Genomic DNA, 20220 nt, shown 5'->3' with positions numbered 1-20220 from the left:
ACAAACAGAGATGTCCCACAGGGGGGGGACAATACAGGGGCAAGAGAGAAATATAGAGAAATAGAGGACAAGGAAAATCAGGGAAAGAAGAAAGAGCAAAGACAAAGGAAAAGGACAGGGTCGGTCCAAGTTATGGGATGTAGAAGGCAAACAGTGTAATAATATGAATGACATAATCATGACAGTGTAAATATAGAGCGAAGGACAATACATTTCAATAAAATGGAAGGATAACAGGAGTATAGGAGGACATCCAGAGGGAGGGCCCAAGGACGACAACTTCAACAATTCCAAAGGATTTAGGACAGATACTAAGAGAAAATCAGTGTGAGGGAGACATTGCAAGCAACCAGGGACCCCAAACCAGTTCAAATTTGTGGGGACAGTCATGTAGATAATAAGTCATTTTTTTCCATATTAGCAACAAACCAAACATAATTATTCAGTGCGGGGATAGTAGGAGCAGCGGGAGACTTCCAATTCCTAGCAATTAAGGATTTAGCGCCCACCAAGATATGGGAAAAATTTTTACTCAGGAGTGGGTCTAGATGTGGAAACGGACGGGCTAATAAAAATATACACGGGTTCATCGTGAGTAGGAGGCCAGAGAGGGATTTCAATATCATGAGGACCTTTTTCCAAAAGTGGACTATAGTTGGACAAGTCCAACAAATATGGAAAAGAGTTCCCCGTTGGCCATATCCACACCAACAAACAGGAGTAGCAGGAATATCCTAGACAGTTTGTCCGGGGTGTAGTACCACCTATAATATAATTTATAAGACGTTTCCTTGAGTCGGGTGGAGACAGAACTTTTGGCTGTGCCCTCTCGTACTTCCTCCAAACAAGAATCGTCGGGGGGAGGGGGACCTAGGTCCCTCTCCCACTCCCGTTCATGGCGTGTCTGCAGGGCCGAGGACGGTCCGACTAACATAGGATATATTAGCGAGAGCAGCCCATTACGTAAGGGATTTTTGGTGCATAAGAGTACAAAGAGAGTAAGATCCCTCATAACATCATTCTGAGGTAAAGAGAGGAGGAAGTGGCGTATCTGAAAGTATTCAAAGAAGGTCTTATTTATATTTTAATGACAGCAATGGCATAGCAGCTTATCATGTGTGTTTTCAGTTTGCGTTTGCAGAAGATTCCTCTGTAGGCACGATTTGTTTTTTCTATTTTCATTTTAAAATAATACACTGTCCATTTATTGTATTGTTCTCATAAGCGCCTATTGCTGTTGCTTTTTGTTTCCTTAATTCTAGTTGTTTCATTTTCTGACACTATGTTCAATGTCCTTTTTCCCTAGGACGTGCACCATGGCAACGGAACACAAAGAGTATTTTACAGAGACCCCAATGTACTGTACATCTCCCTCCATCGACATGATGATGGCAACTTCTTCCCTGGGAGTGGCGCTGCTGATGAGGTGATCTCAGACTCCGTATCTACATCAGTCGTTTATACCCATAACATGCCCCACTTCCTGTGGCATTCCCCTCACTTCCTGTCCGTTAATCACTTGTCATCAAAGCCGATATAGTCTTTGCTTTTAAGATCCTTACCCGTTTCCTGGCACCCCAATGCTTGCAGTCTCTGACTATAACTGCAGGCAAATAATAATATGCTTAGAAATGGGTTAGAAAAAATATTCTTGGGTTGGCATTGCTGATCACATGCATCCTCACTGCAGAAGGGACTCTGGGGGATGAAGGGCTGAGAGGATTTTGCATTGTAAACAGTTTATCATCATCTCTTTGATATTTTGAGGAACAAAGGACTTTACGAGAAAGGGGGAGGGAAGATGCAGAACAGATGGGAAATATGCATTCTTGCCCAAAATAACTCTTTTGAAAACAATGTTATAAATGTGACAGACAGAACACTTGCAATTCTACGTTTGAAGCCTGCAACAAAAACTTTTATCACCTATCTGTTAACCTTTTAGCTGCACATGGAGTCAGAGACCTCAGGTTTCCATTCAGAATCCTTTTATCTTGAGAAAATCCTGTTCTTGTGTTATTTTTGAGTGGTTGTCTTATCAGACTAGATACTATTTTTGACATATCCCCAACCAAAGCAACTGACAAAGGGGCCACATTCAGAATAACTATAGTACTGGCCCTGTAGAAACAACGTTTTTTTTCATATTCACTCTAGCTTGTTTTTATATTTTATTCCTATGATATAATATAGTCACTTTGCTGGAATTTTCTTAGCTTCTATAATGTTACTATGCAGCGTTTATGCTGCACCTAAAGTTATTCAAAACCTGTACCATTTTTGGCATATATTTGTGGTGCAAGTACACTTCATGCAAAAATCCTAAGCATTCTTCCCAACACTGTAAAGAACAAAGTAAAAATCAAACATACAGATATGTCATCATACCTCTTTGTTGTAGTCACGCCAACAGCCCCTCTCAGCATGCCAGGTCTCAAAAATGCGTTACGCCAGTAGACTGTGCTGAATAATTTGATATGCAAGACTTGTATATCTGTGTGCGCCTGAGTCTTTTAATCTGTTTATAAAATGCTACAATGTAGCAGGTGCAACTTTTTTCCAATACAAGTTCCGTTTGTGCTCTGTATACAGACTCCGTTACACACAATATACAGTATATGTGTCATCTATCATATCAGCACAGTGTCCTGGTGTGTCCTGGTCGCATTTTGATGCTGCATGGCGCATTGAGGCTAGATGTTTGAGGATACATGTGTACTTCTAATTCCAATCGTCCATGCTCAATACTCAAGGAAGGCCCTCCAAAATTAGGGCCACTGGGAAGTAATTCTCTGTAAAATGTAAATGGATTTTTGGCGACGTGTGCAAAATGGTATGGATTGCTAATTGCAGGGGGTCCTATTAAAGCAAGAAATTATTGTATGGTTCAGCTTCGTGTCATAGATGGCATCTCATAATCACATCATTGTGAGTTTGTGTATATGAGTCCCAGCAGGTGTGCTTACATGTTGTCCTGCTTCAGGTTGGTGCCAACAGTGGAGAAGGCTTCAATGTGAATGTCGCATGGGCAGGTGGTTTGGATCCCCCTATGGGTGATGCAGAATATCTTGCAGCTTTCAGGTGAGTCTCCATGTTTTCCTCTGCCCTTTCCTTGCCTTGTCCCTATTTTTCTAGGTTTCCTACCTCCTCTTCTCTGCTCCCACTTTTCACTCCTTTTCGTTTCTGTCTTTTCTGACCTTGTAGTGCATTTAGTGCTGGTGGAATGTGCCGGATGAGGAGAGCTGGGGACTGAAGCCCTCTGGGTGTCCACAGTACAGGTATTATCTGGGCAAGACAAGTGCAGCCCTTTCCAAATAAGACCTCTATATATTTATTTATACACATCACAGGCTGCAAAAATATTCTGGTCCAATACACCCTGCACTGTCAAACCAACAGGAGTGCCATATACATCCAACACATACTTTCAATGAATTGCACCTTCACCTTTTGCAGCCATTCTAACAGAGATCCTTAACAGACTGAACAAAGTATGTAGATCCATGTGGTCATTATTCAAGGGTGGGCATTTTATGCATGGGGCATACTAATAAGGAATTTAACTGTTTGGCGTGTTCCTAAATTAACCTATGTGCCTAGAGAGCAGTGTAAACCCGGACAGTCTATATAGTGACACCAGTCTTCACTACCAGCACCGGTCCACCTTCTTGTTCTTCTGGCTTGCTGAAATCCTGTTTCTAGCCTCCTTCTCAGCTGTGTCTTTTATTGTGGAGATTTGTTCTGCTGTCTAGGAATACTGTGCAGCCCGCGCTGCGGAGTACTGTATGCAGTGCTGTACAACAGAGGTCAATGATAAACCTTCCGCTTTATTGGCATGTACATGCTGTTCTGCAACTTTTACCAAGTACAGTGCTTTGCTTTATTTGGTTCCAATTGTATGTGACACAGAGCCATATCTTGTCCCAGGGAAATAAAAGTAACTAACTTGTATATAATTAGGAGGCTGAAAACTACCGGAGAAATGAAATTAGTAAAAGCAACTGTGGCTATTAATGGAAACTGTGGCAGAGGAAAGACTTTATGTTCATAGCAACATCTGGTACCTATGGCAACATCACCTTTTATATTTCGCACCAGTTCTCACAAGTCTGCCATTATATTTAGTAAAAGCGGTCCGAGGGCATGTACAAGTCAATTTAAAGTAATCTGAGGATAAAAATGTGATCTGCTAAACATTGGATTTAGGTAGCTTTATTTGGGAACCTTTTTAAGGTTACGTTTCAGTGTTTGTATTAATAAATGGAAGCAGAAATGTCACAAAACAGATACTTTCTCCAGCTACATTTGCATTAAACTTATAGCTTTAAATGGATTTTTAACAGAGAGGATCTGATGTGTGTAGTCCTCATTATATGTAATGCCAGCATGTACACTCTGCTACTGTATTGTTACCACGTTTCTTAAAAGATATTGGGGGTCATTCTGACCCGTTCGCTCGCTGCTTTTTATCGCAGCCGAGCGAACGGGTCCCCACTGCGCATGCGCCAGCGCCGTAGTGCACCGGCGCATGCCAGACGGCCAAAGCCCATAGCAGGACTGCGATCGCCTCTTTGCTGGGCGGGAGGGGTGCGGAACGGCGGTGTTTGGCTGCCATTTCGTGGGGGCGGGCCACAGCGGCTGCGTGACGTCACACGCAGCCGCTGCGGGCTGGGGAGTGACGAGTAGCTCCCGGCCAGCACGCTAAAGCTGCGCTGGTCGGGAGCTACTCTTGAAGTGCAAAAGAATCACCGCTGTGCAATGCCTTTGCACTTCGGGGGGGCACTGACATGCGGGGCGGACTAGCCCTGTGCTGGGCGTCCCCCCGCATGTCAGTGTGAATGATCGTAGCAGCTACGATCATCTCGAAATGAGGGCCATTAACTGCTATTTTATGCTAACATACTTATGCCAAATGTCAAGGTCAGTACTGTAGGGGAAAATGTGTTCTCAACATTATTGTTTTGTCATTTTGATTTGTAAAATGTGTGTAATTGTCCTATGCGTTTATATTGTTCTTGTGGTGCCTTTTTGCATCAGTATGTGCTACCAGTTATGTAAATTAACAAAACAGGAGCCCGGAAAAGCCACTTAATGCACCTCTTAGCCAATTATTATTATTATCAATAATAATAACGCAAGTGGTATGGAATACACATAGTCATATTTTTCTGAATCCACCACTTTACAGTTTGTATGTAGCATGTTGACTAGGAGTCTGCAAACCTATCACTTTCTTCAGAACTCCCTAACTACTGATGCAAGAGAGAGAGAGCGAAGCTAAATTTACAGATCCTGAGAGCAGATGCAAATCTGGAAAATGATCATGTACAGAAGACATTGCTTGGAATGTGCATTCTTGTGTGTTTTCATGTGATTACTATATGCATGTTTGTGTCACAATGCAGTGTGCTGCAATGTGCTTGTCATTTCTGAATATAGTAGTAAAAACACACAGGGCCGAATGTAATTAAGTCTGAGTTGACCAGTGGTGCGGGTTCTTTGACGTTTTTTTAAAGTGGTAATCCTGTACAAGGGAAAACCATGCCTTGTAAATGATTGCCGGTTTAAAAAAAAGTAAAGAGTTTGGCCGGGAATCTGCACCCTCGGCCCATTCGGATTTCATTACATCCGGCCCATAATCCTTTTTTTTTTGTAAATAAAAAAATTGCCTTAAGCAGTTGAGAAATATATTTATTAGAATTGTGGATAATAATGATGAAAATAGCAATACTACTTATTAATAATACTACTTAATACTAATTATTCAAGCACAATTGTAAAGAAGTGCTCTTTGTCAAAATCACAGATTTTTTTTTGATTTTTCAGTAGGATTTTTATTTTTGTCATTTTGTATTGGGAAATATATATTTTAAACACAGCAAAAAACCTCCATTTTGGAAAATTCTGCATCATTGTATTTCCCCCATAGGCCCTCATTCCGAGTTGTTCGCTCGCAAGCTGCTTTTAGCAGCATTGCACACGCTAAGCCGCCGCCTACTGGGAGTGAATCTTAGCTTAGCAGAATTGCGAACGAAAGATTCTCAAAATTGCGAATAGAAATTTCTTAGCAGTTTCTGAGTAGCTCCAGACTTACTCTGCCACTGCGATCAGTTCAGTCAGTTTCGTTACTGGTTTGACGTCACAAACACACCCAGCGTTCGCCAGGACACTCCCCCGTTTCTCCAGCCACTCCCGCGTTTTTCCCAGAAACGGTAGCGTTTTTTCACACACACCCATAAAACGGTCAGTTTCCGCCCAGAAACACCCACTTCCTGTCAATCACACTCCGATCACCAGAACGAAGAAAAAAACCTCGTAATGCTGTGAGTAAAATACAAAACTTCTTAGCAAATTTACTTGGCGCAGCCGCAGTGCGAACATTGCGCATGCGCAGTTTGCGGAAAATCGCTGCGATGCAATGAAAAATAACGAGCGAACAACTCGGAATGAGGGCCATAGTCTGTGTCTTATTGAGTAAATGTAGATCACTGCATGTGAAGGCTGCAGTCGCTGTAACTTGTTTTCTTTGTGATCCTTGCAGTAATTTATCTAAGTCACAAAATACGTATTCACACTTTATATCACATGAAAACGCTGATCTAGGAATAAGGCCAGCATGTGCAACGTCTTCTGATACTTATCAACAGCTCATCAAATAAACATCAGGCAGCCATTTAAACCTGTTTTTTTTTTTTTACCATTGAGTTTACTTCAAACAGGGAAAATCTATCAACCTAAAGAGTGAGGGATATTTGTTGTTGAGTTGTGCAGTGAATGTGTACAGTGATGCTGTATTAAGTCTATCTGTGCTGTACAATGACTGTGTATAGTGATGCTCAGAGCCGGCCCTAACCAATATGATGCCCTAGGCAAGATTTTGGCTGGTGCCCCCTAGCATCACCGCTGGTTCTGCCTCTGACCTTGCACCTCTTTCCCAGGACCATCACCCCTCACCCATAGCAGTCCTTGTACCCCCTATATTTTAAATAGGAACAGTTCGCACATTTGACGCACAGCCCAAAAAGGGGCATCTTCTTGCTGGGAAGGGACACGGCCACACAATAGTAACCCCAATTCCAATTACGCCATACAGTACTGCAACTTTATTCACATTTTATCTTGCGATAGTGTCCATAATTCATATTACATCCTACAGTAGTATCACTTTACCTTATAAACGTTACTCCTCACAGTAGAGCCCCTTATTCACATTACATCACACTGAATTGCTCCTTATTCACATTACACCACACCTTATTGCTCTTTATTCACATTAGACGACACAGTAGTGCCCTTTCTATTTGCAACGCCACATAGTAGAGCACCTTATACACATAATGCCACACATTAGTAATGCATTTATACACAATTCCACACAGTAATGCCCCTTACACATATGAGACACATAAATGTCCTTATAAACATAATGCACCTTACACATTATGACAACCTTTATTAATGCCCTTTTACACATAATGTCCCTTACACATATGCCGCACATTATTAATGCCCTTATACACATAATGACACACATAGTGGCCCTTTACACATATGTTGCACATTATTAATGCATTTTTACATGACACACATAATGCTCCTTACACATATTCTGAACACTACTGCACAACCAACCCACTCACATGCACACAGCACTCACACTTCCACTAACACTGTGACCTCTGCCTCTGCTTGGATACAGATGTGTCCTCACAAATCTTACATCAATGCTAACGTCGGGCACCTTTTTTTTTAAATGAAAATGCATCTTATTTGCATTGCTATGTGGCTAGGATGCACAAGCAGCTTCTGCTGATTAAACTGATATGCAGCATGCCAATATACTGTGTGAGACTGTGGCTGTATCTGCATCTGAAATGCTACATACAGATTATAGGCATGTCGCATATCATTTTAATCAGCAGAAGCTGATGATGCCCCTAGGCATATCAAATGCCCTAGGCAATTGCCTAGTTTGCCTATGCCTATGGCCGGCTCTGGTGATGCTGCATTATGTCCATCTGTGCTGTACAATGACTGTGTATAGTGATGCTGTATTATGTCTATCTGCGCTGTGCAGTGACTGTGTATAGTGATGCTGTATTATGTCTATATGCGCTGTACAATGACTGTGTATAGTGATGCTGTATTATGTCTATCTGCGCTGTGCAGTGACTGTGTATAGTGATGCTGTATTATGTCTACCTGCGCTGTGCAATGACTGTGTATAGTGATGCTGCATTATGTCCATCTGTGCTGTACAATGACTGTGTATAGTGATGCTGTATTATGTCTATCTGCGCTGTGCAGTGACTGTGTATAGTGATGCTGTACAGTGGCGGATCCAGGGGGGGGGGCACCCAGGCACGTGCCCCCCCTGTCATTTAGGATCATTCACTATAGCTGCCCCCGGCCCCCAGCCACACCACAGATCGGATTGGAATAGAGATCCGACCTGCGGTGCTGCGCTCCCCGGCTCCCGTCCGTCCCCACTACCACTCAGGGAGCCGGCTAGCCCGGTCCCCCTGTGTGCGGCACACTCGGGTAGCAGGGGGTCCGTCCTCCAACCCCGCCCGCCGCCGCACCGGAAGCCGTGGTCAAACCAGGACTCCCAGCTGCAGCAGATCCCAGTGTGCAGCTCCCACCGCTGCCCTGCTGCCAGCGCTTCCCCCTCTCCCCATCCTCCTCACACATGGCCGGCCGCCAGAGCCCCGCAGCACTCTCTCCCGCAGCCGCACCTCGTCTCCTCATCTCGGCGGCACAAGGCCCCCTCCCCTGCTAATCTGTAAGTAGATTGCTTTCGGGCCATCAGTGCTGCGGCCCCCTGCCTGATATACTTTCACAGTGTTGTATAGAGACTACATATAACCAGTATAATATGGGGGCATTGAAGTTATTTCCCCCCTGGTTCCCCTCTCATAGGACCCTTTACTTTAGAGACTGCTGATGGGGATCAGTACTAAATCCCGCTGGACGGGATCCCGGCGTTCGAAATACTGATGCCGGAATCCCGACCACACAATCCCAACAGGGGTGGCGAGCAGAATGCAGCCCCTTGCGGGCTCGCTTCGCTCGCCACACTATTATATTCTCCCTCTATGGGTGTCGTGGACACCCACGGAGGGAGAATATGTCAGGATTGTGCCGGTCGGGATTCCGGCGTCGGTATTTCGACCGCCGGGATTCCGTCCGGCGGGATCTTGACCGCATCCCCTGCTGATGAACTCCTTCAATTTCCATGTGTCCCCACCCAACTCTTCTCCATTATTTTCCTCCTCCCGTGCTTGTACAGTATTAGAGGCACCCAGAAGCTTCACTAGTGTGCTTCTTACCCCCTCCCATAGTTGTCCTCTAACCCCCCTGTGCCGCTGACCTACCTACCTATGTGTGCCACTGAACTGCTCCCCATATGTGCCTCGGCACCCACCTGTCCATGTGTGCCACTAACTGTCTCCCCTATGTGCTTATCTGAACCCACCTCCCCTTGTGCTCGCAGACACCTCATCCCATGTGTGCTTCAGCGTCACCTAACCCAGTGTGCTTCTGACCACCCTATGTGCCCTTGAGCCACCCACCCCATCTATTTCTGTGTAATCACCGCCATCCCCAATTAATTTCCCTTTTTTTAATACTGCGCAGCAGCACCAGCCTTGAGCCCAGACTACCAGCTGCAGCAGATCCCAGCGTGCAGCTCCCACTGCTTCCTCCTCTCTGCCCTGCTGCCAGAACTTCCCACTCGATCCCCGTCCTCCTCACGCATGGCAGACAGAGCCCCACAGCACTCTCTCCCACAGCGGCACAACTAGTGAAGGCCCCCTCCCCTGCTCCGGTCTCTGCTGACACTTTCAACTAGGTATAAAGTGCAGATATATATCTGATATAAAAGTGCACCATTGCCACATCTGGCATGCCACGTGTCACTAACCCCTGACAATGAGCATGAAACCACTGGCAATGAGCATGGAACCAAGGGCATGAAACCCTTGGCAACGAACATGAGACCCCTGGCAACGAGCATGAAACCGTTGGCAATGAGCATGAGACCCCTGGCAACGAGCAGGTAATTTAAAAATAATTAGAGGCCTTACTGTGGGCATAATTTGTAAGAGACATTATTGTGTGTGGAGCATAAAGTGGTGTCAGGGGTATACTGTATGTGGCATAATGTGTAATGGGCATTACAGCGTATGGCATAATGTGTGGCATTGTGTGGAATGGGCATTACGGTGTGTAGAATAATGTGGAAAGGCCATTACTATAAGGAACAAACATGACAAATAATGCAAAGGGCATGAATCAGTTTTTTCCCCCTGTGTTTTTATATTTCCTGTGTTGTATAGGGGGCTCTACCTGGCATAATGTGTACAAGGTGTACTACTGTGCGGTGTAATGTGACTGACAAACCCTACTGTGCGGTGTAATGTGAATTGGTACTATTCTGTGGCCATGCCCCTTCCCCATGAAGCCACGCCCCTATTTTTTGGCAGCACACCTTCGGCGCGCACTAACCCTTTCCTTTTTCCATACCCCCACTTCAGAAATTCCACTTCGACCACTGTGTGTGTGTGTGTGTATATGTATATATATATATATATATATATATATATACCTTCTCTTTACTAGGAGCCCCACTGTCTTAAGTGCCCCGGGCCCCCCATGGTCTTAATCCAGCTCTGCCGGCACAGTGACAGGGGGAAGCCCTCGCCTCTAGCGGCTCCAGCGTTCCCTCATGCAGGCCGGGCAGCTTAAACTCACCCGACTCCTCCTGCTATTAGGGACGTGAAACTACACCTTACTCCATGCCCCGGCGTTTGCTCTCCCTGCTGGAGACCCCGGTTGACCAGGGAACCAGAACAGGCATCTTCTCCGGCTCCCCTGTTCCGGCCGCTGTCAGTGTGAGTGGTGTCCCCGGCAACCAGCAGTGCAGAGGGGTGAGAAGGCGTGAGGGAGGATGAGAGGGCATCCACAAAGCTGCAGTGGATCTTTGGTATTATGAGGAGAAATGTCACAGGGGGAGGGGGGGTCTTCTGTGCTTGGGGAAGATGCTCTATCTGGGGGTAGGGGGGTCTTCTGTACTTTGAGGTATATAATGGTGTTGGAGAAGCTGTGATGTGATGAAGTGCATTGAAGTGGGGGAGTGCTGTGAGGTAGTATTGAAGGGCGAGTAGGGGTGCTCTGCCCAGTCCTGGTTACAGACTCTCTCACCCTGTCAACCACAACATCTGCCCCACAGACACTCACCCCGTCCCCCACCACACCTTTCCCTGTCCCCCACCACACCTGTCATTGCACACTCACCCTGTCACCCACCAGACCTGTACTCCATGCCCCCAGCGTGATGAAACAAGGTTGTGGCTGGTGAGTACGGAATTCCCTGTGAGGCCACACCCACCATCCCAGGAGTTTGCACAAAGACCAACCCCCCCCCCCCCGCCTTTCCCTATCGTGGTGCCCCCCCCTGTCATTTTGTTCTGGATCCGCCCCTGATGCTGTATTATGTCTATATGCGCTGTACAATGACTGTGTATAGTGATGCTGTATTATGTCTATCTGCGCTGTGCAGTGACTGTGTATAGTGATGCTGTATTATGTCTGCACCGTGCAGTGACTGTGTATAGTGATGCTGTGTTATGTCTATATGCGCTGTACAATGACTGTGTATAGTGATGCTGTATTATGTCTATGGCCCTCATTCCGAGTTGATCGGTCGCAAGGCGAATTTAGCAGAGTTACACACGCTAAGCCGCCGCCTACTGGGAGTGAATCTTAGCTTCTTAAAATTGCGGCCGATGTATTCGCAATATTGCGATTACTAACTACTTAGCAGTTTCAGAGTAGCTCCAGACTTACTCTGCCTGTGCGATCAGTTCAGTGCTTGTCGTTCCTGGTTGACGTCACAAACACACCCAGCGTTCGCCCAGGCACTCCCACCGTTTCTCCGGCCACTCCTGCGTTTTTTCCGGAAACGGTAGCGTTTTCAGCCACACGCCCCTGAAACGCCGTGTTTCCGCCCAGTAACACCCATTTCCTGTCAATCACATTACGATCGCCGGAGCGAAGAAAAAGCCGTGAGTAAAAATACTTTCTTCATAGTAAAGTTACTTGGCGCAGTCGCAGTGCGAACTTTGCGCATGCGTACTAAGCGGATTTTCACTGCGATGCGATGAAAAAGAACGAGCGAACAACTCGGAATGAGGGCCAATATGCGCTGTACAATGACTGTGTATAGTGATGCTGTATTATGTCTATCTGCGCTGTGCAGTGACTGTGTATAGTGATGCTGTATTATGTCTATATGCGCTGTGCAGTGACTGTGTATAGTGATGCTGTATTATGTCTATATGCGCTGTGCAGTGACTGTGTATAGTGATGCTGTATTATGTCCATCTGTGCTGTACAGTGACTGTGTATAGTGATGCTGTATTCTGTCTATCTGCGCTGTGCAGTGACTGTGTATAGTGATGCTGTATTATGTCTATATGCGCTGTGCAGTGACTGTGTATAGTGATGCTGTATTATGTCTATATGCGCTGTGCAGTGACTGTGTATAGTGATGCTGTATTATGTCCATCTGTGCTGTACAGTGACTGTGTATAGTGATGCTCTTTTATGTCTATATGCGCTGTGCAGTGACTGTGTATAGTGATGCTGTATTATGTCTATATGCGCTGTGCAGTGACTGTGTATAGTGATGCTGTATTATGTCCATCTGTGCTGTACAGTGACTGTGTATAGTGATGCTCTTTTATGTCTATATGCGCTGTGCAGTGACTGGACTGTACCAGGGCCATAACTAGGGTGGTGCAAACGGTGCTTGTCACGCAGCTCACTTGCCTTGTGGGTGCAGAGTCTGCATCCACCCGCAATTGTATGCACTGCTGCCAACACTCAGCTGCAGTTCTGTCCACTGTGATGTATGTGCTTGGCGATCCCCAGCGCTGCAGCTGCCTGTACATTTTTGGTCTGCCCTCCACTCCCCCCCCCCCCCCCCCCCCTTCCCCTTTTCTGCATTGTCTCTTGCCACTGTGATGATCGCGTAAGTTCCACTTCCCACCTGGCACAAGAAGCTTCAGGAGAGGGCTGGCTCGGTGCACTAACCCTCAAGGGGCGCTGTGGCCCAACCAACCCTGACACTACAGACACTTTTATGACACCGGAGCTGACACTTTCCACATATTCCTAGCAGCAGAAGCAGCAGTTTAGCGCGCACAGGATGCAGCCATCTACTTTGGCAGCCAGCCTCCTTTTCTCCTCTCTGACTCCCAACCAGCCCTCGGTTTGTGTAAGTATGCTTGATGTGTTTGTTTGTATGTATGTATGTATGCTGTGTATATGTATGCTATGAGGTATATTCAATTAAAGTCGGATCCATTCCGACATGTATTTGTCGGAATGGATCCGACAACCCCTATTCAATCCCATCTAAAATTTGACTTTTTCAAGTCGAATTTAGATGGGACCCAGAGGAGGAGAGGGGGGGGCTAGCCGTGGGGGGACAGCCGGTGGCAGCCAGAGGAGATCATCGCTACGGAGTAGCGCTGCAGCAGGATGTCACTCAGCCGCCCGACCTCACGGCAGCTTCCACCCGGCTCCAGCAGCGTGCTGGAGCCGGGTGGGAGCTGCCGTAAGGTCAGGCGGGTGAGTGACATCCAGCTGCAGCGCTACTGTAGCGCTGATCTCTCCTGTGTGCCCGCCGCCTGTCCCCCGCCTCCTCTGGGTCCATCTCATTCCGACATCATTTTGATGTTGGATTGAGATGGTCGAAAAGGGGGCCAAAACCTGTCGGATTTGGCCCCCGTTTTCGACATCAACACGTGGATCGGCAGCTATTCCACGAATGCCTCGACTTTTTTCGACAGACGGCAGTTTTCGACTGCAATTGAATATACCCCTATGTGTGTGTTTGTGTATGCATGGTAAGTGTATGTATGCTATGTGTGTGTTTGTAAGTATGCCATGTGTGTGTCTGCTGTATGTATGTTATGTGTGTGTAACAGGATCTACTGCAGTGGACATTGGGGGTCATTCCGAGTTGATCGCTTGCTAGATAGTTTTAGCAGCCGTGCAAACGCTATGCCGCCGCCCACTGGGGAGTGTATTTTAGCTTAGCAGAAGTGCGAACGCTTGTGCATCCGAGCTCTGCAAAAACAGTTTGTGCAGTTTCAGAGTAGCTCTGAATCTACTCAGCGCTTGTGATCACTTCAGCCTATTCATGTCTGGATTTGACTTCATACACCCGCCCAGCCACGCCTGCGTTTTTTCAGACACGCCTGCGTTTTTGCAAACACTCCCTGAAAATGGTCAGTTGACACCCAGAAACGCCCCCTTCCTGTCAATATTCTTGCGGCCACCAGTGCGAAGGAAAACTTTGCTAGAACCTGAGCACAACCACAAAGAGCTTTGTACCCGTACATCGTGCGTGCGTATTGCGGGGCATACACATGCGCAGAAATGCCGTTTTTTTCACCTGATCGCTGCGCTGCGAAAATCGGCAGCGAACGATCAACTCTGAATGACCCCATTGTGTATAAGGGGCTCTACTGCAGTGGGCATGGTGTATGAGGGGCTCTGCTACAGTGGGCATTGTGTACAAGTGGCACTACTGCAGTGGGCATTGTGCATGAGGGGCTCTTCTGCAGTGGGCATTCTGTATAATATATATATATATATATAGATGTGTGTGTGTGTGTGTGTGTGTGTGTGTGTGTGTGTGTGTGTGTGTGTATATATATATATAATATATAGATAGAGAGATAGGATGTTAACCAGTACTGTTTATTAGTAGTTATTTATGATGGTAATGGAATGGGGGGTTTGAGTGTCATGTGTGCAGAATGTACTGGTGTGGTGTGTTGTATAATCCGTGAATTGGGTATCATTAGTGTAGTGTACATTATGCAGGGGAGTTAATAAGAGACTCTAAATTAAATTGGCAAAAAGGGTTACTTAATATATCACTTTCTCCCCATCACCCTCCCTCTCCTATTATGTCTATCTGCGCTGTGCAGTGATTGTGTATAGTGATGCTGTATTATGCCTTCGCTGTGCAGTGACAGTGTATAGTGATGCTGTGTTATGTCTGCACTGTGCAGTGACTGTGTATAGTGATGTTGTTTTATGCCTATCTGCGCTGCGCAGTGACTGTGTATAGTGATGCTGTATTATGTCTGCGCAATGTAGTGACTGTGTATAGTGATGCTGTTTTATGGCTATCTGCGCTGTGCAGTGACTGTGTATAGTGATGCTGTATTATGTCTATGGGGGTAATTCCGAGTTGATTGCAGCAGCAAATTTGTTCGCAGTTGGGCAAAACCATGTGCACTGCAGGAGGGGGGGGGGGGGCAGATATAACATGTGCAGAGAGAGGTAGATGTGGGTGGGTTATATTGTTTCTGTGCAGGGTAAATACTGGCTGCTTTATTTTTACACCTGTCCCCCTGCAGTGCATATGGTTTTGCCCAACTGCTAACAAATTTGCTGCTGCGATCAACTCTTAGGCCCCATATGCGCTGTGCAGTGACTGTGAATAGTGATGCCGTATTATATCTTTCTGCGCTGTGCAGTGACTGTGTATATGTATAATGATGCTGTATTATGTCTGCACTGTGCAGTGACGGTGTATAGTGATGCTGTATTATCTCTATGGGGGTCATTCTGAGTTGATCGCAGCAGGAAATTTTTTAGCAGTTGGGCAAAACCATGTGCACTGCAGCGGGGGGGGGGGGGGGGGGGGGGCAGATGTAACACGTGCAGAGAGAGGTAGATGTGGGTGGGTTATATTGTTTCTGTGCAGGGTAAATACTGGCTGCTTTATTTTTACACTGCAATTTAGATTTCAGTTGAACACACCCCACCCAAATCTAACTCTTTCTGCGCATGTTATATCTGCCTGCTGCAATCAACTTGGAATTAGGCCCTATATGCGTTGTGCAGTGACTGTGTATAGTGATGCTGTGTTATGCCTATCTGCGCTGTGCAGTGACTGTGTATAATGATGCTGTATTATGTCTGCACTATGCAGTGACGATGTATAGTGATGCTGTATTATCTCTATATGCGCTGTGCAGTGACTGGACTGTACCAGGGCCATAACTAGTGGATGAGACTGCTGCAGTGCTTTGATTCTCTTCCACATTAAGAGTTTACCTCTTCCTGCCCACCAGCCCCCTTCCCTATTTTCTACATCTGGATCAGTTTTACTTGAAAGGGAGTCTATAAATAGGTTTTGTGCTCAAAGAAAGCATAATTCCGCTCTCGGCTTCACTCACAGTCCTTATTTCCTTATTGCTAGATTTTATGAAGCGATGCATCTACTGAGACTGTAAGCTCTCTGGGATAGCTAATTACAAGGCACAAGAGGCATATGCATCTATGTATAATTTTACTGCATACTACAATAGAAGAAGCCTGATGATATAATATACCTAGAAACATGTTTACATTTCGGGAGTAACAAGTGTACTCTCTGCCTGAGAGTACCCGTCACCTACTCACACAGGTTGCAGACATTTTGTGAGCCTAACAAATATTCTGAGAACACAGTATACGAGGGAGGACCCAAAAGCAACAGCAATTAATAATTTATTAGTTTTCTCCTTCATCTAATGATTTATTAATTATTTATTTGTACATTTTGAAACTTCAGTCACCCTCAAAGTACTTTCCACTTGAATCAATACATTTGTCCAAACGTTTTTTCCATAATCAGAATCAGCTTTATTGGCCAGGTGTACTCATGTACACTAGGAATTTTTTGTGGTACAATGCATTGCCAAGCAGCAACATGAAGGGGGAATACATAGCATAAGAAGGGGGGGGAAACGTAGCATACATTACACGTATGAGTTCATACTGCACATTGCAACTGTACGATAGACTTGACATAGTAGACATATTATACTTGTAAAACTAAAAACGATGGCTGCTTGGCAGAGCAACACCGAGGCAGCCATCCGTGGCTCCAACTAGAACTCAAACATTGCACATAATACAACAGATTTAAGGAATACATCAAGATAAACCACACAGACATAAAAAAAAAAAAACCTTGAGCACACAGCAGCATAATGCATGATTGGTGTAGGCATTTTGGGTAATAACCTCCAAGGGTTGTGTATTCCACCCTCACAGGGTAACAGGTGTGGCAGCCATCTTGGGTGCACTGCGTAGGATTACCCAGGGTGGAATAGTCCACCCCTAGAAGAGATGAGACAAAATGGGGAGATTGCATAGTCCTAAAGTTCAGAGTAGGGTTCCAACAAAACCATCAGGTCCATTTATTTTTCATCCCATCCACAAGCGCACCAGATAAGGCAGCCATGTTGGGCGCACTATTGCTGAAAACATTTTTTTAAACTCATTGTTGATGCTTTTTACTACTTTTGCCATTTTTGTTGTTGTTTTTTTTTGTTTCACCTCTTCAATATCAGGAAAACGTTTTCCTTTAAGTTCTCCTTTCATCTGAGGAAATAAAAAAAAGTTGCACGGGGTGAGATTGGGTGAATACGGTGGGTGAGGCAAAGGTGTTGTATATAATTTTTGATTAAAAATGGCTCAACAAATCGGGATGTTTTTTCCTCAAATCGGGACTTTTTCAAAACTTCCAAATAAAAACTTTGGTTGACATTTGACCCTGGGGTACATATTCTGAGTGCACAATCCCTCTCACATCAAAGAAACATATGAGCATTGTTTTCACATTTGACTTCACTAAAAATATGCGAAAGAGTGAATAACCCGTTGGGGGAAAAAAACACTGCAGTCAAACACTCCCTTCCCCCCCGCAACGTCAGTGGGGATACTGGCTCAGAAGGGTTCTGCAAACATTCACCTAGCAGCGGAAGCCCGTACAACAAGAACCCCACCCTCTAGAACATTATTCCAGTTTCGTTTGGGCACCCCCTTGTATCTGACCACTGTAACCCATACGTATCCATTTTTTTAATGTCTTTGTTTCCTTTCTGGATGGGCTGTCCAGGTTGGTGGTGTTGGCTGCATGGCGTTTTGAATCGCATCAATGCAGTTACAGTCTACAATGGTATAATCTGAGATGGTTGGCTGGACTAAGATGACCTGTTTCAATGCGAATCACACTGTGTCTGAGAATGCAGTATGTTAGTATTATTTCACAAGAATGCTAATTCACACCACACAATGGCTGCCGCCATTTTTAAATCACTGCATGCCCAATTCATTGTTACTCAACAGCTGTTCTTCGTAAGTTTTTTTTTTCTTTTTTCCCCACTATCTGTTCTGTACCGTAAATCACTGTCCTGATGCTAAACTCCTATGTGGGCCTCATCTTTGTGAATTTTACCCTGTTAATTTCAAATTTTAATTCAAGGAATGTGAATGACAGTTTTACGTGTTTTGAGCTGAGCGTGTGACAAGCAGCCTGCTGCATGCTTACCTCCTTTGTTTTACCTGCTTTTTCCTTTCATCTACTGTACAGAGCAAAAAGTTTAAATAAACAGTTTGTATTATACTTTATCTCTAATTGAAGATTTATATGACTGACTTAGTTTGCACTTTCATGCTTATTCTTTATCTTTAGTTTATCCACACAAGGATCCCATTTTTTTATGTAAGCACAATAATGCACACGACAGCACCTGTAGCCGGTATTGGCCTAACCCTAGATTAATAGCTGAATTACAGGTGCAATGAGCAACATGGAAACTGTCAGCATTTTTACTGACCCTGGAGGAATTATACACAACCCTGTGACTGAATGGGCTATGGCTACACCAGTGCGGCTATTGGGGCTACTTCTCTCTGATATTGTGTCACTGTTAGCCCTATTTCATAGATGGGAAAAGCGAGGTGATAATAGAAAATATTTGTGGGGGTAACATAGTGTATATCACCTGTTCTGGTTCTGCGATGACCTTTTTCTCTTCCTCTCTTTACAGGACGGTGGTGATGCCAATTGCTCATGAATTCTCACCAGATGTGGTCTTGGTTTCTGCTGGCTTTGATGCTGCAGAAGGACACCCAGCTCCCCTTGGAGGATACAAAGTGACAGCTAAGTGTAAGTGCTGCATGCAGAGTTTAGTTTAGAGGTATTAATGACATGTGTTAGGACTTCCTCTGACATCTTCATATCCTACAGAGAAGTTTTGTTGCCAGGAGGTTCAATTCTCGTACTTCTCTTCCTTTAGGCTTTGGTCACATGACCCGTCAGCTGATGAGCTTGGCTGGGGGCCGTGTAGTGCTCGCTCTGGAAGGTGGCCACGACCTGACTTCTATATGTGACGCATCTGAGGCCTGTGTGTCTGCTTTGCTGGGAAATGAGGTAACAAAAGATATTAATGGGAAAGTATCATAGAAATTGTGTAAAACATCTGTAATGAGGGCGTGTGTTACCAGTTTGGGGTGACTACAGAATTTTATTAAAGTCTTACAGCTGTTACATTGCTGCTGTTACTTACAGCCTAATCTCTTACGATTTCAACGTGCTGGAAGCCATGGGTACCAACACGTAGTTGACACTGGGAGTAATGTTGTATATAGCCTGGATACTCTGAGCCAGGCTAAATGAGTAATTGGAGTAATGTCGGTAATAACGAATACCTCTTTCACACCGCCAAGGCCGAGTCGCACCTGGAACCTTGTACACGGGTCCAACACGGTGCGACCCAGCTGTTGCCCTTTTCACACTGTGCAGCTGCACCCGGCTTATTGCTGGGTCAGCAGCGTCAGCGGTCACATGCCCCGGGCTGATGCTTGGAGTTGAGATCATCTTCAAGCACCGGTTTTCTTATAGTGTGAACAGTTTGTGGGTCGCATCGACCTGGGTTACCCATTCACACTGCACAGCGACACAGGTTGAAGCCACGTTATTTCTCCTGGCCTCTTTTCACACTGCACAAAAACCCAAGTTGCTGCGCTTACACATGCAAAATAACCCGAGTTATATTTGGTAGTGTGAAAGGGTTATAAGACTCAACTTTTGTGGGAGGTTCTTATACAGTAGCTTCCCAGCAATTCCAAACCAGGATAAATAATTAGTTTTATAGTGGGGTTTTAATTTTTTTGGGTTCCAGTGTATAGACAGCCTATGGGGTCAACCCCGTATTTTCAACATGCATTAGGTCGACACTGAGAAAAGGTCAACACGGAGAAAAGGTTGACCTGTGAAAGGTGGACATTGACAAAAGGTTGACAGGTTCAACGGTCGACGTGGCAATGGTTGACGCACACATGGTCTACACAGGTTTTCTT

General features: G+C 45.3%; 1 protein-coding gene across 9 annotated transcripts in view; it reads left to right on the top strand.

Annotated features, from left to right (window-relative positions):
* The window catches only part of HDAC7 (histone deacetylase 7), a 614661-nt gene that overhangs the window by 580237 nt on the left and 14204 nt on the right, over nucleotides 1-20220 (top strand). For 8 of the 9 annotated variants that reach the window (XM_063952225.1, XM_063952227.1, XM_063952226.1 and 5 more), the window contains 4 exons: nucleotides 1307-1426; nucleotides 2984-3081; nucleotides 18909-19027; nucleotides 19158-19291. In XM_063952225.1, coding sequence (XP_063808295.1) covers nucleotides 1307-1426; nucleotides 2984-3081; nucleotides 18909-19027; nucleotides 19158-19291 — 471 coding nt within the window. Of the gene's footprint in view, nucleotides 1-1306; nucleotides 1427-2983; nucleotides 3082-3204; nucleotides 3279-18908; nucleotides 19028-19157; nucleotides 19292-20220 lie in introns of those variants that run through there. The other variant, XM_063952231.1, reaches the window with a different exon arrangement.

This window comes from Pseudophryne corroboree, chromosome 2, assembly GCF_028390025.1.
Source record: "Pseudophryne corroboree isolate aPseCor3 chromosome 2, aPseCor3.hap2, whole genome shotgun sequence".
Taxonomy (NCBI): Eukaryota; Metazoa; Chordata; class Amphibia; order Anura; family Myobatrachidae; genus Pseudophryne; species Pseudophryne corroboree.
The sequence above is the reverse complement of the archived record's forward strand: the minus strand, read 5'-3'. Positions and strand labels throughout refer to the sequence as shown.